Source organism: Eurosta solidaginis, chromosome 1, assembly GCF_040869045.1.
Source record: "Eurosta solidaginis isolate ZX-2024a chromosome 1, ASM4086904v1, whole genome shotgun sequence".
Taxonomy (NCBI): domain Eukaryota; kingdom Metazoa; phylum Arthropoda; class Insecta; order Diptera; family Tephritidae; genus Eurosta; species Eurosta solidaginis.
Genome location: NC_090319.1, coordinates 326,972,388 through 326,997,700, shown reverse-complemented (window position 1 = coordinate 326,997,700; position 25,313 = coordinate 326,972,388). Strand labels below are relative to the sequence as shown.

Genomic DNA, 25,313 nt, shown 5'->3' with positions numbered 1-25,313 from the left:
TATTAGATTACAATTCAAAGCGCGCGTATGTATAGTCAGCTTAATTAAAATTATCAAACATTTAGTAATGTAAAGTGCGGCTTTTAATTATTTTAATAAGTATGGTATATATGAATGTACATATGTCTGCAATGCAAAGGAAAAATTAATTTTTAATCAAAATTTTGTGGAAATGGTCTAGCTTCATAAAATTGCAAACTTATGGAACATATTTTTACAATACACTAACAAACTGCACGGCTTTGCATCTGCTACGTCATTACAAAAACGCAACATCAAAAAAAGTTATTATTTTTTTTCAAATCTGATTAGTAAATCAGCAACTGTCAATACAAAACAAAATATGCAATGAAAAAAGTTCTTCACCATCCGTATCTTATATTTGCTATAGCAACGCATGCAATATCAAGTGTACAATACTCTATACTCCCTTCAATATAGTTCGGTTTCAGCTTATTTTAAATACCCCCAGCGGGCTAGGGGGCTTAGAATATACCTACGGTAGGTATGCCTGTCGTAAGAGGCGACTAAAATACCCATCCTGTTTCCTTGGCATCCAAGGCCCTGACGATCCCAAGTTCCTCATAGAATAAGGGGGGGGGGATGACCTAGAAGGTTCAATGTGGTCATATTAAATAGCTCCCGAGATGGTCGGCCTAGTACTTCAATGGTGCTTGTTACAGTTTATTTAAAATAAAAAAAGTATATTGGCGGTATACTATTGATGGTGTAATAATTCTTCACTGATGTTGTAGGTACTCACCAAAGATGAAGTACTCACGAGCACTGCAAGCACCAGCTGATTGGCATTGTAATTGCATTGATAAAATATGAACATTAGGGTGTGTAATATTTAGATAATAATTATATTTAACTAAAAATATAATACCTATGATATGGAAAAATCTTACTTTCTATCGTAGCACACTGAAGAAAATTATATACAATACATACATATTTCTGCCACAAATTCTAAATTTGGTTGACAATTAAAATAAATGGGGCTTTCCATGAATTGCTGATTTCCTTGACTTGTGGATAGCTTTATGTACACATATGTACATTTTATTTTATTTTTTTTTTCCAGCCAATCAGAAGATATGAATTTTTGAAAATCTGCCGACTTTTTCGTAATTTTTATTTTTTTGAAAACTTGCTGTTTTCGGCTTGAATAATTTGATTGAAAAATATGCGGGAAGTTCAGGATTTTGTGCAAATGGTGCATCATTGCATTAGCAAACTGGTGTAGTATATTTGTACAATAGACTAACAAAATATACGACTTTGCATTTGCTACATACGTCATTGCAAATACGCAACATCAAAAACCGTAGTATAATATTCCTACTCTGAGTAGCAATTCAGCAACCGTCAACACAACACAAAATATGAAACGGGAAAATACAAATCAAATCAAATGCGCAAAACTCTGAGCTGCCTTGTTGTGTTCAAAATCTTTTTGAGGAAATTTTTTGCGGGAGTACTTTTTTGACAACTTTAATAAAAAATCGAAGAATGCAAATAACCGTACACGCTGTATTCCGTAAGTGTGAGAAATGTACATTTTCGTTTCATACAAATTATATGAAGAAAAAGTATACATTTTAAAACTCTCAGTAGGTGTGAGTGTACTAAGGCAGGACTTAAAAAAAAAAAAATTTAACTAAGTTTCAAAAAGTTCATCTACCGATATCTAAACTATGGTCAACCGTCAAATCCCTGTCTAATCCAGCAGCACAACAGGTGATTGAAAAAAATGGCCCATGTCGAACAATTTTCACAAGTTGACGCTTTAATAGCGCCGTGAGATACTAATGAAACGAATTACCGATTTTTTGAAGCGACTAAAGCGTCTGTGTAAATTCGCAATTATGAAAAATATGTAATTTTAAAATTCCCGAAATTTTTTTGAGATTCATATCTCCCGATTGGCTGGAAGAATTTGAAAAATTCATAGAAAACTGTTTCGATGGTTTAAAACCATTGTCCAATTTTTAGCGAAAGCGGTTATGGAAAGTCTATTAGTAGGTAGGTTGAGTTAAAAATGGATTAATGTGATTTTTTCAATTAGATTAATTAAGTTTTTCTAAGCGGTGTCGCCCCTCGGCAGTGATTTGGCAAACACTACGAGTGTATTTCTGCCACGAAAAGCTGCTCAGTGAAGACTCATCTCCCTTGCAGATGCCGTTCGAAGTCGGCGGCCCGCCAATTTGTAGAAAAATTAAAAGGAGCACTACGCAAATTGGATCAAATTGTTGTGAGCGGTCCATTGAGGAACTTTTTGGGATTTTTTCGAAAATTTTCATCCGTAGTTGTTCCATGGAATACTCTGAAGGAGTACACCTAGCTGAAGTAGGTGATCCTAAATTAACTCACATATTTTCGAATAAGTAGAATCACATGTGGAGTACTCGTATACTTCTTAAATACTCCTAAAGTACTCCTCAAATCGTCAAACAAAATCTTCAACTCAAAAAATGTAAAAATTGTAAGAAATTATTGGTTTTTGCTATGAAAGGTATTTTTTGGAATGTTCCATAATAGCTACATTTGCTGCTTTTTACTTCTCATAAAGATTGTAACATAGTGTTTAGAAAATAAAGTTACATCCCACCCATAACTCAAAAAAACTGAGGGGTGCAATTATTGCGTTTTGGTTTGGAATTCCTCATTTTAAATCGTCAAGTTAAGCACAAACAATAAAATATTTTGAAAACTCCGTACAGAAATCAAAGATATGCAACATTTTTGATTTCCCCGGTCGGTCAAGTAGGAATTTTGATTAAGCTACCGAATAGGCCACCGTGGTGTGATGATAGCGTGCTCCGCCTACCACACAGTAGGTCCTGAGTTCACACTAAAGAAATACGCCGCCGATAAACGCCGGCGCCGCCACCGATTTGAGACGTTTTTCGCGGCGCGGCGGTGGCGTTCGGCGCGTTACTATATTTTCTACTCTCGAAAATTGGTTCGATATGGTCGAAAGGGGTATCAAGGGATGCGCCTCACTGCCAGTTATAAAAATCCAATTGCGAAATTTAACACTTTCTAACCGATCAAAAGTTATTTGAGAAAACAGACGCTTTCAATGCCAGCTTAACAAGGATTTCGCATCACCGAATTCAGCAAGTTATTAAAACAAAACACTTAAAGAAAAGTTATATAATAAATTTAAATGCTCATTTCGCATAATTTTTTCAAAAAATTAATAAAATACAATGAATTTAAATAAAATGTCCCAAGTCGAACATATTTTGAAATTGTCCTCAAGTTGTTAAAAAAGCAAGTTGCGCGAAAAAGGTGCCGAGTTTTATATACCGATTAGCGGAAAGAATAAGCGAAATCAGTGATGCAAAGTCCTTTAGTAGGCTCCAATGGTTTAAATTCTCCTTTGGAATGATTCTCACCTCACACTTAAGTTGCATATATCTTCAACACGTATGAGAAGGGTTTGAAAAATCACTTTATTTGCTTAACTATAAAATAGCGTCCGAAATCTTAATTTTGATTTTCACACTTCATCGTTCAAACCCCAAGTATCCCGGTTTGACATTTCCTAAAGTTGGCGGCCCTATCTCCAACTGGTTCCTTGGAGTGAATCACATTGGATATAGCCTATTAAGCATGTCTAAATACGACCTACACGTGACGGCTCCAGTTACAAATGTGAATACGTAGGCACATTTTTTAACTAGGTTAGGCGTTGTCCTTCGCAAGAACACTCAAAGTGGTTAAGCTTTCTCAAGACAGTCCACCAAATTACCGGGTGTTCTACTACTCTCACGTAGAGGATAGTCGAACTTGTGTGAAAACTGAAGGCGGTCATCCATAATGAGCTCTTATATCATAAGGCCGGAAACGAAGACTATTGAGGTCAATGTATCGAACACAAACGTCTGCAAATTTTGGTCTAAATTTCTAAACTTTTTTTATATAGATGCACCAAGGATTATACGATTTTCACCTATGAGTTGCGTAATGATATCCACTTAGACTGCTTATGATTTCGAGGGCGGCATCCTTGACTGAATAGTTACTCTCTAACGTTTCAAGATGTTTTTTTTTTTTGTGTAACTCGGAAGCATAGCGCGTTAAAAACATCCGTCAGAATGTCTTCGGAGTTACACCTAGAGCTTCCAGGAAAGTGACGTCGGCGAAGGTATGAGTTAGAAGAGTCCTATGGCTTCTGTGCTGGTAGCGACTGGTGGTCGGGATTGCTACTGTTCGCTCGTCGGGAATTGTAGCTCTTAAAAACAGTCGACGCTAATCGTTAGAACTGTGCCACGAGAGTCATGACTATTAGTAGATAATTAATAGTAACCGTAAGTCGCCTTTGTGCCTGACCAGCATGTAGCCATAAATGATTTATAGAAATCGTGGCGACGTCGGGTATTAGAGTTAGTCCAGAACATCTCCTTCGCTGAAACTACGCTACAAATGTGTGACCATTTTAAATATTTCTTCCTCTCTCCGCAAGGAGCTACTCCCGAAATTTTTTGAACGATTCACGAGATTTTGAGGCAAAAACCGCGGATATTTCCGAAATGGCCGAAACGTCGACTTTCTTAAATACATATAAACAAAACCTTTGTAAATATTATTTTTATTTAATTTTCGCGATTCTCAGATACTCATCCGCAAGTTAATGATATTCTTCCAGATCGTCAAAAATACCATTGACGTCAGCAGTATGTTTCCATATTCATTAGTTGTGGACAATATGATACTCTGAATTCCAGCCATTCAATTCAGAGGTTTACGCCGATCACTTTGTCGGCGCGCCGGCCACGCCGCCGATTAAGTGACCGGCGTAAACCCCTAGTTCACACCCCGGGCAAAGCAACATCAAAATTTTAGAAATAAGGTTTTTATTAGAAGAACATTTTTCTAAGCGGGGTCTAAGCGGGGGTTGCCCCTCGGCAGTGTTTGGCAAGCGCTCCGGGTGTATTTCTGCCATGAAAAGCTCTCAGTGAAAACTCATCTGCCTTGCAGATGCCGTTCGGAGTCGGCATAAAACATGTAGGTCCCGTCCGGCCAATTTGTAGGGAAAATCAAGAGGAGCACGATGCAAATTGGAAGAGAAGCTCGGCCTTAGAGCTCTTCGGAGGTTATCGCGCCTTACATTTGTTTTTATTTTTTTTACTGAATAAGTTCAAATGTTTCTATATGATACTTGCATTTGATGTTTGACTAAATGATAAATATAATAAAAAAAAAAAAATAAATAAAAACACGCTTTTAAATAATATCGAACTAAAAAGTTAAAAATAATTTTCAAAATATGTAAGTTTAGGGGCGCTCGATATACGAAATATATGGCGCAAAGCGCCCATGCTTTTTTCACAATAATACTACTAGTAGTTGTTGTTGTTGTTGTAGCGACAAGGTTGCTCCCCGAAGGCTTTGGGGAGTATTATCGATGTGATGGTCCTTTGCCGGATACAGATCCGGTACACTCCGGTAACACAGCACTATTAAGGTGCTAGTCCGACCATCTCGGGAACGATTTATAAGGCCACATTAAACCTTCAGGCCATCCCTCCCTCCCCACCCCCAGGTTCCATGAGGAGCTTGGGGTCGCCAGAGCCTCGTCTGTTAGTGAAACAGGATTCGCCGCGGATAGGTGAGGTTGACAATTGGGTTTGGAGAAGCTGTATATTGCGCTGGCAACCTGAAGGGTCGCGCTACACAGCCCCTTGAATCTGGTATTTTAGTCGCCTCTTACGACAGGCATACCTACCGCGGGTATATTCTGACCCCCTAACCCGCTGGGGGGGACTAGTAGTTGTCGTTCATTATTGTTTTAAAACTATATTTATTTGCTTGTAACTCTCCTTTGCGCACCTAGCCTAGAGAGACAAACAAACATGCATGCATACATACATATGTACAAGTGAAGTTAATATAAGCGTGTTAAAAAAAAAATGCTACAAAATCACTCACCCTAATGTGCATTTGCAGTTGAATCAAAGAGATTTCGCTATGCGCATGCTCAATTTCGAACATCTGTTTTGATGCTGAATATATTCCTATTCTTCTTTTAACCGCGCAGATGCAATGTGCAATGTTGCCTGTGCAAATAACAACAATAAAGGTCGTACCTACTGACCTACAATAATGCTATAGGTTAGATATCATAAGACATACATATACATAATATGTACATACAACTGTATGAAACTAGTATACACAGATGGAAAGTTTATCAGCCCAATTCTAAATATTCCCTCGGAATTTTGTTCTCGTGGATTTTTTTATTCCCACGGAAAAAATCCTCCAATTCTTTTCTCCTACGGAGAACGATAATTGGGGAATTGGAATTTCGAATTTTCGAAGTCAGCTGTTTTGTCAATTGCAATTTCCTTGTGTATTTCTGATTTTGCTTAAAAAATTGAAAAGTTTTATTATTGTTGCGAATTTGTTTGAAATTAAGAAATAAAATATGAACAATGCATAGTATTGCATTTCATGTGGTATTCACTGAAATGAGTAATGAATTGGTGCCACAGCAACATCAACAGAGGAGCATAAGAAGAAGAAGACGGCGGGATAACACAAATCCGCCTGATTTGCCTGCTTCCATTCAGCAAAGCAATTTTCTGGCGGCCAAGTCGAGTTGAATTGATTTATTTAGGCCCGGTTTTTCAGTACAAGTTCAACCCAGTTTGTCAGTTAAAGTACGCTTAAACTTATTCTATAGTTTTTTTAGTATACTTAACTGAAGTTTAAGCTCAGCTTAAGCGGCCGATCTGGCAGGGTTAAACACTAGTTAACCTATCGATGATTTGCGTTCGTTCGAAATGGCGTCGAATATACCCAACAAGTATTTGGGTTTGAGTACCATTAGAACTAATGTTGATAACTAGCATACCTCTAAAATCTCAAGAGTTGTTACGAAACAGTGGCTCAACTTGAGAATCATAGTGTACTCAACAAAATAGGGAATTTTTTAAAAGCGAAAAATGCTATTACTTAAGTTCAAAAATTTCTTTGACTGGACTCAAGTGTAAGATTCCAATACTACAGTATTTTCACGAAAATAAAATAAAATATATATGATTTATTTTTGATTAATTACGCTTCATTACTGCTATCAATCAGGTGTTTTTTCTCACAATAAATAGCTGTTGGCTTTGGTGGTACCACCTTGGAAATTTTTTTCAACTTCTCCTCAACTATCCAATGTAGGATGTCAACTGGAGAAACGTGTTGAATACTCATTTGAGAACTGTATATTTCTCCAAATCTCTCAAGGGTTGGATAATAATTTTAAAATGCTAATGACGTTGGAGACCAACTCGAGAACTATAGATTTCACAAAATTTCTTAAAGGTTGGATAGTGATTGGAGAATGAAGTTGGATATCAACTTGAGAACTATCTGGCATAAGAATAACTAGATAATGATGTTGGATATCACCTCCGGAACTAGATATATATATTTTGCTAGGGAAATATCTTTTAAATGTTTGTTGGGTAAACAAAATCCAGCTGTTTTCGTATCGAAAAATTATCTAGATAATAAAAAACCAACGTTGCCGTACAACAAAGCCAACACCAAAGACGGTTTTAAACTGTGACTGAAAAACTGCGCAGTAGTTTAACTGGAGTTTAAATTTGACTAGAGTTGAAGCAAACTTAGATTAAGCTTAGCTTAACCAACTACTGAAAAGGCGGGCCTTAGGTTAGGTTAGGTGGTAGCTGCCCTGATAAGGATAGCTCACTTGGTCAACACGAAGGTCCGTTGTGATACCACATACACCAAAAAAAACGGTGACTTAAATATAGCTACTTAGAGAATCGTTGGGTAGCAACGATAAAGCTCCGAATGATACCGATCTCAACTTTGGATAAATCCTCGGGAGATCTAAGTGAGTCGCGACCGAAGTACTTTCGCCTAGTTCTGGCAAAAGCTGAGCAATCAAGCATAAAGTGATTTGGTGATTTCACCTCATCATCCTCCATACAGCTACAGCAGGATGGAGTTTCCAGTATATTGAGACGTACCGCATGGATACCCATGGGACTGCCCTGTCAATACCCCAATGACCATTGATAGGTGAGCCTTATTGAACCCAATTATTTCGGCAGACCTCCTGCCATCTACTTTCGGCCAGAAAGATCTTGCTACCCTGCAAGACGTGGTGTCCGCCCAACGTTTGCTGAGCTGACTCGAGGCCCAGCTATGGAGGAGCAATCCACAGGTGGCCAGCGGAATCCCGAAATCCCTATAGCCATCTTCATTCGGTTCAGTTGTACCGATGCGGGCTAAGCGATCCGCTTGACAGTTACCCGGGATATCATAATTGTAAAATAATTCGATGCAATCGCAAGCGAGGTCAGGCACTCCCAGACCACCCTCGATCGCACTGTAGGCGGGCCTTAGTTTTTTTGATTTTCCGACAGGGTGGATAAATGATCGAGTTGAATTCGTCTTTCGTCATATACCAAAATCTATTTCTTAAAAAATCCTTGCGCAATTTCGGGATGGCTGCATCAAATATACCAAAAGCTCTTCCGTTGCTTATAATATAAGTACTTTTCGATTTAAATCAAAGAATATTGTGGTAGAATGTACACATTTTAGCACAATTTTGTACAAATGAGTGTTCTTTCTCAAAAGAACCAATTTCCTTTAACTATTTTGATGCATGCCCTTTAATTTAACAAGTGAAAAAATTCCTAAGAAATGGCAGAGAAATCTCTCTTTCACTCACATTCATAATACCTAGCATAACCTGTTTCCCCTTTTTCGAACATTGGCCAGAATAGGAGGAAAGGGAGAAGTGAAAAAACTCACAAAGAATTTTTATTTAGAATGCGAGGAATGGGGGAAGGGAAAAAACTCGCACGGAATTTTTGTTTAGAATTGGGCTGTATATGTGTTTCCTATGGCCGAGACACAATGAAGTTTTTAATATAGATGTGTTAAAAGCAATCTTATGCATGACAGTAACATCGCCACAATCACTCAAGATGTTGCGTTTGTAAATATGAAGGAACTTCAGACTAGGTAATGGAAGTTTATTTCATCTTGCACATTAACATACACAATTTTGCGAATCCCTGTCATAAACATTCTAACTGTACAAGAAATATACTTGCCAACATATTTTGTGTCCAATTGATTTGTTTTATTTGCAGTTTTTATCTGTGAAAAATGTTACAAAAGTTACCAACGAGTGGAAAAATTATTTTCACTTGTAAGATGTGAAATGTGAAATTCTTCTTCTTATGCTTTGCTTGTAACAAAAGTTGGAAGTTGGCTACTTTTTCATGTCAGATGGTGCAATCTACTCATAATGCATAACATTGATTAAAACGCATCTATATGAAAAACTGCTTATGTGACGGAGCTTTTAAAGTGTATTGAAAATCTTGGGCGAAGCTGTATGTATGTACGTTTCAAATGCGGGCAAATCTATAGCTCAAATAATGTTGAGGGAAGGGCAAATAAGTTAAACGACTGGATCAATTTTGATAAAATTTTGTGTGTGCCTTCAAGGCGATTTAAGGATGCTTAAGGTTTACAATATGGTCCGTTTTCTTACTTATCTTTCCGGGAAGGGAACCAGGAGTGGACATTTCCAAAAAACTAAATTTATAGTACGATGTGCTTGAAATTCTTTACAAGGGTACCTCTTTGGTCAACTTAATATTTGACAAACTTATTTATGGTACGATTTGTTCGAAATTTGGCACTGGGGTAACTCCTCATTATTTGAGAAACTTTTACTTTCGGAAAGTGCACCAAGGGTAGACCTATTCCAAAAAATTAAATGTATGGTGTGATTTGTTCGAAATTCGGTACAGGGGTGGCTCTTTGATCAAGTAAATATTTGAGAAACGTTGCTCACCGTGGAGTGAATCAGAGACAAGCTTAGTAGTTGGGGGACCTCTTCTAACGGGAAAGTGGGCCAGGATGGTACGATTTGTTCGAAATCTATTTTCGAGGCCCCCATTCGAACAGATAAATCTTATATCTACATAAAAACGAGTAAAAAATCTGTTGGTAACTTTATATGTAGCTCAGGGTCGCATAACCCAATTTTAAAAGTCATTGCTGCGTTAGTTTTTTAGATGGGTGTAAGTTCCATATATGGACTTATTTCTGAGATATAGCCCAATACGTGCACCAGGTGATCCCAAAATATGTTTTCACAATAGGATGTGTTGAAGAACGTTTTACAAGAGGTAGCGGGTAAGAAGAAGAGCGAGAGGGAAATGAAGAGTTATACAAAAAGCCATAGGATGAGAAAGAAAAAATTAAAATAATATAAAAATAGGAATAAGGGTGAGAGTTGTAGACGGAGAAAAAGAGAAGGATAAGACGAAGAAAAGTCGAGAAAGTTGAAGGGGGAAGATGCACTGGTGAGACAGGGATCGAGCATGGACACCAAGAAGGGGGGAGGGGGGAGAGGGGAAAGCGATACAATATCACTTTAAGTTATTTTTTTTAGGAAATCAATCTAATTTAACGAATTATTTTCTCATAACACACAAGAGTTGGAAAGTTTTATGTTTTCTCTCCATTCCATTTGCCTACCACCAACACGCAGATTTTGACAATCTGAACAGAGGTAGGTATATTGTTGCTGTAGAGATGAGCTAACCATACAGTTGAACTATGGTAGTAATTTAATAAAATCAAATTATTTTGAAGGGCTGAATCTCATTAAAATTTACGAATTTTCACTTTTTCCTTAATTCCGAACCAGTTCTAAATTCTACAGTTTGCGTAGAAGTCTATATACATACATACATATGTACACATTCCGTTTGCACCTTTCCACTGTTTTCCATTGCAGATTGTTTAAAGAATAGCTTATATAAAATTTATATGAATATATTGGTTTCAGAGTTCTTTAAACGTTAAGATGTCGTCAAATCGGTGAGTAAGATTGTATGTAAAATTTGTTGTTAAACGTTTTCCCAAATTCAAGGGATCTACAGTTTTACTGTGACCCAGAACTGAATCTGCCAAGGCGGTTGTTGACTTTTGCATACAAGTTTTTTTTATGCACTGATGTACATACTTCCAGAAGACTTCGTTGTTGTAAGGTGAAAAATACTCGCTTTTTTGTACAGTGTTGCAAGAAGACAATAGTTGTTGTTGTTGTATTAACGATAAAGGCACTCTCCGAAGGTTTAGGGGAGTGTTATCGATGTTGATGGTCCTTTGCCGGATACAGATCCGGTACGTTCCGGTAACAAAGCACCATTAAGCTACTAGCCCGATCATCTCGGGAACGATTCATATCGCTCCCCCACCACTACTTCCATGAGTAGCTTGGGGCCGCCAGAGCATCGCCTGCTAAATATGTGTATGATATATTCATATTTGTAACAGGATTTCCCTCGCGTAGACAATGTTGACAATTGGGTTGCGGAAGGTTTGAAGCTATAAAGCTTTGTATTACGCTAATCAACCCCTTGAAGACATTTCTTGTCTGTTTTCGAAGCGGTCCGATACTTAGTAAGTCTGACTGTTGTGGAAAACTGGCAGGGTTTGTCAAAAACTGTCGAGGCACACATCACCGCATTAGAGTCCGAGTCGTTTCGTTGCTCAACTCCGACTGACCTGGAAAGGCAGGAAAGCTGCTGGAATACTGCCGAAGTACAACCATGATCATCTTTTTCTCTTTAAATTTTCCTTAACTTTCCAATTTGGATTAATGAATTTTAAGAGGGTATGCCGTTAAAAGACGGGATTCAACATGAATTCCTCCAAGACATAGATGGACCCATATAACCTCAACCTCAACATTGATGGCAAATATCTAAGAATTTTGAACAGAAAATTAAACTGAAACGAACACATCTACGACAGTTGAAGGAGAGCACTGTCTCCCATATTTGTGACAGAATTCGCCTCGTGTAGGTGAGGTTGACAATTGATTGGGGAAGCTGTGAAGTTAAAAGGCTTAGTATTGCGCTTAACAACTCCTTGAATCCCCACTACTTCTCTTCCTACCATAAAAGAGGATGAGTAGTTTTCCCCTTTAATGGTATCTCGGTTTGGTGGTAGAAGTTGGCTTACTAAACATGGTTAAGGTACAACGGTCGGCTGAAATGCTTATGACAGAAACAACGCGTAAACTCCTATAAAATTTCTTAAATTCTTATTAAACCTGCTATTATTGAACTTCAAGGGCAAATTTCAGGCCCGGCAAAGCGACGGCAGGGAGACAGCAAATCTACCATGGAGGAAATTAGTATTATTTAGGCAATGCTTTTCAGCCAGATTATATGCAACCAGAGCCCCACAGAAGAACGAATGAGAAAATGTAAAAGAAAATATACCAGCTTCCACTGCGATTTTCAAATGCTGCTTGAAAGAATATAGTAAGTTTGTGCACAAAAGAAGTGTTATTGGGTCTATGACACATACGCATTAAATGTAGAAACTTACGAGTCGGGCGATGCAGCAAGAAAATCCATGCTATACACTTAATCTCCTTTTTTACCCGTAAAACCTGGCTCGTAATAATTTTTAACAGAAAAAATGGCAAATGAGCACAAGAAGGCAGGGTAATTAGGCAGGCCTGGCGGTCCCACATTAATGACAATAAAATTATTTCCAACATACGATTAGATCTAGTCGTCAAGTCTGTTGGTTGGATTTATTTGTCGTCACTGTCAGAGTGGAATACACATGGAACGTAAAGAACTTCCCAAAAATGATTTCTGTTGCAGAAATATAGATTACACTTAACTAGAGAATCTCGGACACTTTTGATGCCAATGCGCTGCTCCGGCCACACAATCAAATCGGTTCATAAACCAATACTACGCAATGTAAAGCAAAAACTGAGATCCTTTGAGGAAACAAAAAGCACTCTCACCAGTGGTACTAGGCCTAAGTACGCCTCTGTACTATTAGAATTTTTCTCGAAACCAAGCAGCTCACTAAACCTAAAAAAAACATACGGATGAAATTCACAGGAAATGAAAGCAGAGCGTAGCAGAGACGTACATAAGTATGTGAATGAAGCTAAAATTTTGATTTCACTCCAGTTGTTGTTGCTGTTGCTGTAGCGATAAAGCACTCTCCGAAGGTTTTTCCGGTAACAAGCACCATTAAGGTACAAGCCCGACCATCACGTGAACGATTTAATATAACCACAATTGAATCTTCTAGCCTATCCCTCCCTCTAGTTTTATGGAACTTGGGGTCGCCAGAGCCTCGGCTGCTAAAGAAACAGGATTCGATTGGGTACATTGCTGACGATTGGCTTGGAGAAGCTATACATTGCGCTGGCAACCCCTTGAATGGGTTGCGCTACACACTCCCTTGAACCATTCGGGTATTTAAGTTCCCCACTTACGACAGGCATACCTGCCGCAGGTATATGCTAAGCCCCCTATCGCGCTGGGGTTATCTTCCTCCAATGGTTTAAGAGTACTGTCAGGTAGGAGAACAGCGCACTGAAAATAGAAAGAGGCCTTCGGAGGAAACCGACACATTTAAAGTGGAAGTATATGTTTCCAAATGGTGCTGTGGTACCCAACGTAATATTTAGTTCGGAGTCAGCACTAAACTATAGGTCCCTGGAAGCCATGTACGGCTAACGCTTTGTGAGACATTAAACTTATATGTATTTGCAATTTCCTTACCCAGAACCCTACCTGATTGCAATCCGCATTTGAGCCAAATGCCATCCGATTTTTTATATCATTTAGCAATTAATATACCCGATACTCAAAACACAGCTGAGATCAAAAAACGATACGGACATATTAAGGTAAGTCAAACTTTCACACACGGTTGTTTCAATTTACTATTTATCTAGTCTTTCAGGTTGTGTGCTTGGGTGGTAAAGATGGTCGCATGCAGGAACTAGCTAAATATATAAATCAGAATGTGTATAATGGAGATTCGGGTACCGATTATGAAAAGAATTTATTCGCTGACGGTCACAGATATGCGGGTTTTATGGTAATGATAGAATGACGTGATAAACTTAAACTAAACAACAGAAGTTCATAATTCTACTATTACTTTTAAACATAAAGTTTCACTTAGGGCCGGGTTTTCGGTGCGAGCTCAGTTCAAATTTAGGAAAAACAGCAGTGTTAAACTCTAGTCATATTTGACTGGAGGTAAAACTCTTACTGAAAGCCCGCGTCGAAGTAAAGTTATGCACTACTGCTTCGTAAGCTCTGGTGAATACCTAATTAAAGGAACAGTAAGGGCCTCAACTCTGAATTTTCGACTTTTAGGTTGGCTGCGTATTGTGTGTTAGTCATGGTGTTGGCAGTTCCACAATGAGCGTATTATTACACGAGCTAATCAAGTTGATGCGTTACGCTGAATGTGAAGATCCTTTATTTATACGAATCGGCACCAGTGGCGGGCTTGGTGTTAAGCCAGGAACAGTGGTCGTTTCCAACCGAGGCTATAATGGTTTACTACGCAGTGAATATGAAATTGTAAGTATTGCATAGGATAGGCATATAAGAGCGGGTCGATTTGTGAGGCATATGCGAGCGATTTTTTAGAGAAAGTTAACTTTTGAAATTTATAAATTTTGTTTTTGTTCTGATCTTTGATTTAATCGTCTATCATTTATTAGAGAAATTAAACAATTTGCCATTTAAACGCGATGAACTTAAATGGAAGTGAAAAAAGGCTTCCCCGACAAACAAATATACGTCAGGAACTAATTTATTATACCTAGAATGCGTATTAATATGTTTGCGACGAAAATTACACAATTTTAAAATGTGCGATGGTTACTTTGTTCCACATATGCGAAATCTTTAATTAAGACTTTTCCGCATTCAAAAATATTTGTGAGTTTTGATATTTTAGCATCTTTTGAGGAAAAAGTAGCATCCTATACTGATTTTGGCATTAAATTTAGAAATAAATATTCAATGGAAGGAATTATTTACCACAGGCGTCGATTTTTAATACATGTCAAAAAATTCGGGAGAGGTGTCAAATGACGCGTTTTAATTTCAGAAGCAATAATCCGAAGGCGGCAAAGTAATACTTTTACTCTGTCAAGATAGTTTTGCAAAAAAAAAAAGTTTAAGACTTTCATGTAGTTGCTGTAATTTTGGTAATATTGTTGTACACAGAAAAGAATTAACTAAAAAGGCGTTTAGCGCTGATACAATTTTCACCAGTTTCTCAGCCGTTTGAGGGTAATTATTCGGTTGTTTGTGAATATCTATTAATAAAAGAACAATTTCCTATTTCCGACTTCTAATTATTGAATTACATTACAGAATTCTTGAATTCAATTCTGCTGGCATTTCCTTTTGTGTCTTCTATTCCCCTTTACATTTTCCAATTTCTCTTAAAAGAAAACGTGAAATAAAACACGGAATACAACAAGAATTAGCAACAAAACTTTTAAGAACTGCTGGGTATGGTCGCTGTGGTACTACTTCCCTCCTTTATCACCCTCTTCGTCTATGTCATGATCGACTTGAGTTCAATGATTTTCTAATGTAAAAGGGACTTACACTTTGCAGGTCCATGTACAATGGCTCAACATTCTAGGTCACTTCTTTCGTATGGAAAACTATACTAAACTCCCTTTATTTATACTGAGTTTGCGAAGACAAACCTAAATTTGATTTAACCTGATTATCATTGAATGTCCTGCATACTTATTAGTATCGAGGTTTGACATATCCCTATTCGGTTTCGGGTCTATTAAAATAAACGGCTTTAACGGTTAGGACATTTAAGGTTTGCATCATTTTGGCCGTCATATCTGTCTTAATGCAAACAACTTTTCTTTACAACATTCTTGCAAACTATATACATAATTATTCAACATGAATACGACTGTATGAGTGAATCGCCTTGTTGCTTCATTTGCTTTAAGGAGCCCAAATCCGCTTTAACTACCTATTCGTTTATGCTGCGATATTTAAATAATTAAAACGAAATTAAGTAATTTTCTTTGAATAAGTATGTTCATGTTAAATTAATAGATTGAGCACTCAATTTTAAATTGACGGCTGATAAAAAAACAGCGAATTTTTACAAAACGTTTGCTAATAACTTTTAAATAGAATTGAATGATGATTATCCGCCACCGGATTATGATCAAAACGTGTTTTCGGATACTCCTTTGACAATTTTTGTGGAATTTTAAGAGTTTTTGTCAAGTAAATAATTACCATTTTTTATACGTGGAGTCAAGTAACCACGGTTGTAAGAAACAGGGTGAACTTTCAAAACTTCCAAAAAATTTCTTCATAGCGCCAATCAATACCTTTTTTCATGCGGATACCCTGTCCATGCTTATTTTAGCTGAAAACTGTGTTTAATATGTCTATGACAGATCAAAATTTTAAATCCCATTTTTAATTTAGGCAAGATTGTAACTAAAGAGTATTTTAGTCAGCGACTATGATTACGGGCCATTCAATTTAAAAATGCTTTTTATTTAATAATTTGGGAAAAATTTAAACAACGTGACATCAGGACGGACAAGGCGATAGCTATTTCGATTATACCTTGTAAATCTCTTCAAAGCCTTTTCTCCCGGAAGTGGGATTTGAACCCGCACTCCTACGATGGTTGAAGTGTTACAAACGCATTCAGCCACGTCATGCCTTAGTTGTTTCAAACCTTATCCCAATTGCCTTCTTTTGCATATTTTCTTTATGCATTGCAAGTTATGCGTTACACAGGCGACCACCGTGGCGTGATGGTAGCGTGCTCCGCCTACCACACCGTATGCCCTGGGTTCACACACCGGGCAAAGCAACATCAAAATTTTAGAAATAAGGTTTTTCAATTAGAAGACAATTTTTCTAAGCGGGGTCGCCCCTCGGCAGTGTTTGGCAAGCGCTCCGGGTGTATTTCTGCCATGAAAAGCTCACAGTGAAAACTCTTCTGCCTTGCAGATGCCGTTCGGAGTCGGCATAAAACATGTAGGTCCCGGCCAATTTGTAGGGAAAATCAAGAGTAGCACGACGCGAATTAGAAGAGAAGATCTCTTCGGAGGTTATCGCGCCTTACATTTTCTTAATTTTTTATTAGCTCAATAAGGGCAAGGTTCAACAGCAATGGCCATAGATTGCACCCCCGGTGGCGTGTCCTAATTGGAAGTAATCTTCCCTTAAACGCCTCTGCCAAGTCTGAGAAAACCCTGAATAGGCCTTTGCTATGTGCACAACAACCCTTTGCGCCACGCAACGTTCCAGATGTATGCATACTGTACTTAGGAAATAAGGTTCCCGTCCAAATTTATCCAAGTTCGACTATCTTTCAATTAATTTTTGCAGGCTATTTTAGGAGAGCGCGTGGCGAGACCTGCCATTTTTGACGAAAGATTACGTAAGAAGTTACTAGCTTGTGCTGAATGTTTAAATGGCTGGGATGTTATCGAAGGCAATACGATGGGCACAGATTGCTTCTACGAAGGTAAATACATCGAAAAATACCATATGAGTTTTTAAAAATTTTTCATTTTTCACATTGGCTTCCTTTTTGTTTTTCTCTATAGGCCAAGGGCGTCTGGATGGTGCTTCTTGCATCAATGCCAAAGGTGCCCCCTACACTGTAGCTGATAAACTGAATTTTTTGAAACGTTGTCACGACGATTGTGGCATAAGAAATATAGAAATGGAGGCTCCAATGTTTGCTGCATTAACACTACATTGTGGTATTCGTGCAGCTGATGTATGTGTGACGCTTTTGAATCGTCTGGAAGGTGATCAGGTGAGCAGTTTGTTTTTTATTTTCTGCGAAAACATTTGCAACATCTGCACAGTGGTGGAAAAACTTCACCTTGGGGCACTTTCTGTTTTCTCTTTTCTGGGTTCACATATGTATGTGAAGTCAAGGCTAAGCAATGACGAGAGGATGTGTCCTTACATCGACAGTACTCTGAACCGTAAAAATTGTCTACCCAACGCATACTTAAGAAATTTCGAGCCGTTTTTGGTTAGCCCTAACCGACAGTTTATTTGAAAGTTTACTGAAAGATTTCTGCCCCTTTACTTAAAAAAAAAATATATATGAGTTAATTTAGTGCCCACCACTGTACTATATATATATAGTTTTATCGGAGCTGACCGAAAGGGATTACATGTGCGTTCGATTGCAGCTAAGATTACGAAAACCTAAATCGTAATTCACATTTTGATGTGTAAATAGGGAAATATGATGATAAGGGAAAAAAGAAAAGTAAGCAAGGGGAAAGGCAACGAAAAAACCGAAGCCGAAATCGATACTAAAAGCGAAGCCAAATGCGGAGTTGATACTGGCACTCTTAATACACGTCCAAATATATAAAGAAGGGGTATCAAAAGACGCGTTTGACTTCGGAGCACTCCTGGGTAATTTTTCGGGTTTTCTTTAATATCTTTTGAACTAAAATTTTTATTTTCCGCCTTTGGATTATTGTTGTCGAGGTCAATACGCGTCTTTTGACACCTCTCTCGATATTTTTGGACGCGTATTAGCAGTGTCATGCTGTAGTATAGAATTACCCCTGGACGGAAACTGCAATTGACCAAAACCGAAGCCAAATCCACCAAAACTGGAATCAAATCATATCCAAAACGAAGTCTAGCCAAACCTTAGGTGGGACTGGTTTTTTTTTAAAAAAGGTGGAATTAAAATAAAAATAAAATAAATAAATTTTAAGCACTTCCTTTATATAAATGGACAAAAATCAGCGAAAAATAGCTCCTTATATAAAGACATATTCTTGCTAAACTTTGATTTTTAAATTTCGACATAAATTACAAAAATATTTATGAGAAATAAAAATATAAAAATGTCTTTATATAAGTAAACATTTTTCGCCGATTTTTGTCTATTTATATAAAGGAAGTGTTTACTGTTTTTTATTTTATTTTTAATTTTCAATTTTCCTTTTGTCTTTGTCACGGTGTCTTAACCTATCTGTGAAGTTTCATGTCTGTAGCTCAATGAGAAAAATCGATCTCAAAACTCCAAATTTCCAAATTCTTATCTAAATATTTCGATACGTGTGCCATCTAACGGACTTTTTTTCTCATTTTCTTAAATTTTCTCGGCGTCTCATACTATCTGTGAAGTTTTATAGTTGTAGCTCAATGAGAACTTATGTACATAAAAATCAAGTGCAAAATTCCCTCCGTTTCGTATTTTTCTAAATATCTCATCCCGTGCGCCCCCTAGCGAATCTTTTTGTGTCGTGTCATCGGCTGTCATCGACCTCTGAATTAAGTTTGAAATTTCAAGTCTCCAGCTCATCGATAAGTTACTTAAAAGCTGGTTTGAAAATTTTAAAATTCTTATCTAATTATTTCGATCCGTGCGCCACCTAACGGATATTTTTCCTTTTGTTGCATTGTCACGTTGTTCTAACCTATGTGTAAAGCTTCACGTTTGTAGCTCAATGAGAAGTTAATTAAAAATGGATTGCAAGATTTGTATGAAAAGCGGACAAACATTCAACCGACCTAATATAAAGAAAATAAAATTCGAACAAAAAATTTGTCAAATATATGAAATTTTTTTCACTCTATTGTTTCACAGAACAAGAATTTCTCCAGTAATCTGAAACACACCCGAAACTAAACTAAAGCTAAGGTACGGGTTTTCAGTACAAACATAAAGTTATTAAACTTGCGCTCAGCTTAATTTTGTCTCTTTGATCGTATTCAAGACGTAATCAGCCAAAACCCAGGCCCAATCCTAAATGATAACCTTAACAAGAACTGATACAAATACCATTATCGAAACCGGAAGTGCAGCTAAACGCTAAATCAGTGCCGAATCAGAAACCGAAACCAAAATCAAAAACTAAGCTGGAACGGCTATTAAAGCCGAATGTGGAATCGAAGAATCTGAAATCTAATTCGAAATTGATAGCGAAACTGGGACCGTAAGTGATTCTGTTACCTATTAAAGAACCGAAATGGAAGTGTAAATATGGTTAGAATGTACAGTCGCGTACGAAATATAAAATCTAGATCGAAAAGGCGTATCAGCCGAACACGAAATTCTGAATAGAAATTAAAGTCACTTTATAAAACTTCGATAAACCATCGATAACTCGTCTAAACCTCGTTGATACTACGCCAATAACAAACGGATAACAAACCGATAACTCGGTGGCTAACACGCCCAAAATGCGTCGAAAATAATCCGATTACTCATCGATAACGGTTTCAAGGAGCTGCCAGCGCAGCTTATAATATCTCCAACCCCATTGTCTATCTCATATGCCCGTGGCGATCTCTGTTTCTTTAGAAGGCGAGGTTTTGGCGACCCCAAGTTTCTCATGGAACTAAGGAATGGCGTAGAAGGTTCAATGTGGTCATGTTAAATCGTTACCGTGATAGTCGGGCTTACACCTTAATGGCGCTTGTTACCAGTGCTGGCCGGATCTATATTCCGTAAAGAGCCATCAACATCGATAACACTCCCCATCCCCCAGCGGGTAAGGGGGTAAGAATATACCCGCGGTAGGTATGCCTGTCGTAGGAGGCGACTAAAATACCAGATTCAAGGGGTGTGTAGCGCAACCCTTCAGGTTGCCAGCGCAATATATAGCTTCTCCAAACCTAATTGTCAACCTCACCTACCCGCGGCGAATCCTGCTTCACTAACAGACGAGGCTCTGGCGACCCCAAGCTCCTCATGGAACTTGGGGGTGGGGAGGGAGGGGATGGCCTGAAGGTTTAATGTGGCCACATAAATCGTTCCCGAGATGGTCGGGCTAGCACCTTAATGGTGCTGTGGTACCGGAGCGTACCGGATCTGTATCCGGCAAAGGACCACCACATCGATAACACTCCCCAAAGCCTTCGGGGAGTAACCTTTTCGCTACAACAACAACAACATAACACTCCCCAAAACGGAGAGTGTCTCTATCAATAACAGTCAATAACAAACAGTTAACAATTCGATGACAAACATACCACTTTTCGATAACAAATCGAGATGTTTACGATAAGAAATCAATCACTTTTCTATAACTCATCGGTAAAAACTACTATCTCGTTGATAAAAACCCGATATGTCTATATCCCGTCGATAGCACGCCGATAACAAAGGTATAACAAACCAATAACTCGTCGGGAAGAAATGTATAACACTTTCACGTTATCGATAGCAAACCATTAACAACACCGTAACAATTCAATAACACCTCGTCCGGTTTCGGTTTCGGCTTCGGCTTCTCAACTTTCCTTTCCTATTTTGCCTTCCCTTTAGTTTCCTTTGCTTTCCGTCACTACCAACCGCTGGCGATTTACATACACGCATACTATTCCAACATTCTTACATTCTGTGGTCCCTCATACAGCACACTTAACCACCACTTATATTCTGTATTCACATATTCGTTGATTTATATTGGCGAAGTTAATTATTGCCGTGAGATGAGCTGTGATTCGGTCCGACATTGCATTCATTGCTAAGCGTTATTGCGAACGTAATGCAGATACTGTTACAGCCACTCACTGGCGCCTAATATTTGCCAACTCCAGTCTCGCAATCGTAATCCTTGTCGCAGAGCACTGATCTATGTTTATTACTGTTTTATATTTCTGTCTTAATAATTTTAGGTGGAAACCCCAAAGGCACAATTAAAAGCTTTCGAAGAACGGCCTTTCACACTTGTGGCTCGCTTTATTAAAAGCCATATCTTGGGTTCCTCCTGAAATCAACACCAAAATGTATTAATTAAATAAGAACATTGTTATTAGCTAAATTGGAATGTTATAATGATTATGTATTTTTTCTACAGCAAATTGTAAATATGTTTGTGTAGATAATAATAATTTAGCAACTGTTACAAATTCAAAAAGTTTATTTATTACATATCATTTATTTAAATCTCTTGGATGAAAAGTTTTCCAGTATGCTGAACACCGTTTGTCCGTAGTTTCAACTCGTTCTGAATTTGGGAAATATTCTCGGGGTGCTTCATTGCATGCGATGTACATTTTATAGGTTTTTGTTGTTGTTGATTAGGCGCTTTCATACTCTTCATATTACTTAAAGCCGCAGCCGCAGTAGCTAATTTATTTTTAACCAAACGATTTGGTTTTATTAAATCCGCTAAATCATAATCCATTGGTTTCGTTGCCGAGCATGATGGCGATGACAATGAGCTTTTGGTTTCATTAATGGTCTTCTCTGTTTTTATAGATTTCTTCTCTTTGTTTGATTTTGCATTCGGTTTGGTTTTTTTCGTACTACTACACTCTTTAATTTGTAGTCGTGTGGCAGTTGGTGGAGGGAGTTCACCGAAGAGGTTCTTTAATTCTGTTGTAGCTTTTAGTGCGACAGCGTTTTGTGGGTCTAACTCGAGAACTTTTAGGTACAATGCATAAGACTGGAACAGGTGTTAAGTTAATGTATTGTTTAAATTTGTTTTGCTTTCAATTGTTTACCTCTTTTCGCAATCCGTCGGAGCATGTGGCCTCCGCTAACCTTAATCGTGCTTTTAGATTATCAGGTTCCATTTGGAGACATAGTTCGCAATCTTTAATGGCTTCGGAATACCACTTGAGTTTTATGTCTAAAAGAGATTCAATCAGTAGTGAATTTTTAAGAGATTATACTCTATACATATATATAGAGATTCGGGCTCGGCATAAAATATGTACATAGGTCCCGTCCCGTCAATTTGATGGAGAAAAATAAAAAAAAAAGAGATGATCGGCCTTAAACTTTTCGGAGGTAAATCGCGCCAAGTATTTATTTTATTTATTTATACGGAACAAGATTTGCATTGGAAGTAATTAAGAGTCAAGGACAATAGTACTTCAAGCTCAAATTAGATAGCTCGATCTTTCACATCTGATAACACATCCAAAACTTGGCTTAAATAAATAAATAAATAAAAGCTGCGATAACATCCGAAGAGATTTTAAGCCGCGCTTCTCTTCCAATTTGCGTCGTGTTCCTTTTTAATTTTTCCTACATACATGTTTTACGCCGACTCGAACGTTTAAGCTTTATCTTAAAATCCTTGAAAATTTTCTTTGGGCAGGAGTTAACCGAAAACATTTAGAGCAACTGCAGACTAAGACTAATATTAGCCACGATTGTGGCAAAAGGTACTGAGGTGGGAGCTGATGGCTAATATAGGAATATGACGTCTTTCGCCTGTCAAATACAACGTCCTGCTTCCTGCTTACAATCATGTCAGGGACAGAGAACATATTCTTGGCCGCAAATTTCATAAGCACTCCAACGTCTCTGCTGTAAGTGAAAGTTTGGCGCCCAAGAAATCGCGCAAGACTTTTGCGTTGCACAACCTGGTGCCAATGGCAGAAAAATTAGTTACTCTAATAGTTTTCTAACTGGTCCTTTCAACGGAGTTTCTCTCTTATTGTGCTTCTAAACGAGTCCCACTGAGAATATCTCTGAACTGAGGCATTTTTCCTAATTCCCATAACATGGCCAGTGCAGTGTTTTAATACACAATTAAGAACTTCTCCTATATTCGCTGACGCCAACGCGTAGGCTCTCATAAGATGTCCACCCTTTTACTTAAGTAATCGTTGTTTAATCAAATGATCATATTTCTTTTCAGTTTAAGTAATCCTATTTATATTCTCCACTTATATCGAAATACAATTTTCCATCCCCATTTATTCGCGCATGTGGTAGATGCCATACTGAATGCCATATTAGATGAAGACTGAATTTGACTTTGAGTAAGTCCTATGGCGATCCATGGAATCAGAAAGAACCCTACTCTAGGCATGCTGGACACCAATTCGAGGAGCTACGCCACGTATATTCGAGCCAAAAGATTCGCGGGCGAGAGATATTGCTATGCTCTAGACCCCAATTGATGGCACCGGACCTACATCATTCTAATTTGCGGCGAACTCCGCGAAAAAAGTACAGTAATTTATCTACTTGAATTTATGGATTAACTCTATCATCTTTTCATCAAGAAGTTATATATTCGTGAACAATATCATAGCGCCTTCCCACAAAGGCTTCTTATTTAAAGAACTCCGCTGATTCCAATTAGAGCTGTGCGTTTTACAGTTTTAAACATTTTAATAGCACTAGCAGTGCCCAGTGCGTGCCAAGAGCTTCCTAATCTATCCTCCACATTAAGTTCCCATGTCACATTCCTCAACCACTCAAATGTGGTTCTCTGATTGGATTCAAATGTAAGATTTCAATACTGAAATACACACTTGCCGTGAAAAGCCCGACATATATGTATATATCTATGTATATTTGTATATTTTGTACTTACTCGCAGCAGCCCGATTATTATAGGCTGGAGCCGCTTTTTCGGGACACACAGCAATCGAACGATTATATTCATTAACGGCATTCTCATATTCTTTAGCACGAAAATAATCGTTACCACGTAGTCGATATCTAAAAGAAATGCCGAAAATTTACATAAGTATACATCAAGCAAAAGAGCCCCGAAAACTATTCCAAGCTCTTATAGTAAAAAAGTTACTCACTCTTCTGCAAGTCGTTCGCGCTCCACCTCGGTGAGTTTGCTCATTACGTCACGCTGCTTGAGAGAATCCGCATCACCACCTGCACCCTTCTCTTGTAATTTAGATTTTTGTTTATTGCCAAGATTTTTGCGTTCTACTTCCTCCTGCACACGCTCCTCAGCCAATTCCATGCGCAGAACTTCAACATCCGCATCGTATTTATCCCATTTATTATAATCGGTAGATTTAATGCGCTCACATGATGTTTTTAATGGTTTCGTTGCTTTAGTGGTTTGGTTCTGCTTTTCCGTTTCCTTTTCTTCAGATGATTTTTTAATTATACCCCCTTTACGTATGGGCGGTAAGGCAAGATCGGGTGCCATTTTTTCAGCTGCAGCAGATAGTTTGTTATCTGTGACTTTTATATTATTTGTCCAATCCTTTTAGAGATGGAGCATGGGAGTTAATTACAACTCATATTAAGTTTTGGGTTCTTTCCTATTATAACTTACATAAATCGGCTTCCAGTCTTGATTGGATAACGCCTCTCGCCCACGTAATTGTTCTTCATAACGAAATAGGCGACTATTTGGTTTAAGTTCGCGTAACTTGTCCTCGGCGCATTTAGTTAGATCAGGAAAAAATCCTTCCTCGCCTGAGCGTAAAATTTGTACAATTTTTTCCATTTCGCGCGCATTTTTACACTCGCGAATGTAAGCGAAATCCAAATGATTTATTGGGATCTCATACTTATCGACAAGCTTCTTTCCTTCTATGCCGTCCATGATAGCGCGGGATTGATTAACAATATTTATTATTTAATAAATTTATTTGACATCGAAATAACTTTTACGAAACTAATTTGCTCATAAATTGATAAAACAAGTTCCAACGAGTTGGCGCGACCATGGTAAC

At 37.9% G+C, this 25,313-nt stretch overlaps 2 protein-coding genes across 7 annotated transcripts; one reads left to right on the top strand and one right to left on the bottom strand.

Annotated features, from left to right (window-relative positions):
- LOC137244229 (uridine phosphorylase 1) lies at nt 1–21,896 on the top strand. 6 transcript variants are annotated; one of them, XM_067772937.1, is made up of 8 exons: nt 1–99; nt 10,859–10,890; nt 13,621–13,744; nt 13,801–13,938; nt 14,223–14,432; nt 17,256–17,394; nt 17,477–17,691; nt 21,537–21,797. In XM_067772937.1, exons 2-8 carry the CDS (start codon nt 10,877–10,879, stop codon nt 21,630–21,632), a joined length of 936 nt encoding a protein of 311 aa, XP_067629038.1. In that variant the 5' UTR covers nt 1–99; nt 10,859–10,876; the 3' UTR covers nt 21,633–21,797. The 6 variants fall into 6 exon arrangements, with proteins under 6 accessions (XP_067629038.1, XP_067629058.1, XP_067629029.1 ...); XM_067772957.1 differs by having other exon boundaries at nt 6–25; nt 21,537–21,896; XM_067772928.1 differs by having other exon boundaries at nt 13–104; nt 21,537–21,894.
- Nucleotides 21,689–25,183, bottom strand: Spag1 (Spag1 axonemal dynein assembly factor). The gene is made up of 5 exons (XM_067772916.1): nt 24,911–25,183; nt 24,420–24,838; nt 24,200–24,327; nt 22,368–22,495; nt 21,689–22,309 (listed from the first exon to the last, which is right to left on the bottom strand). Exons 1-5 carry the CDS (start codon nt 25,181–25,183, stop codon nt 21,803–21,805), a joined length of 1,455 nt encoding a protein of 484 aa, XP_067629017.1. The 3' UTR covers nt 21,689–21,802.
- Between the last annotated feature and the right edge of the window lie 130 nt (nt 25,184–25,313).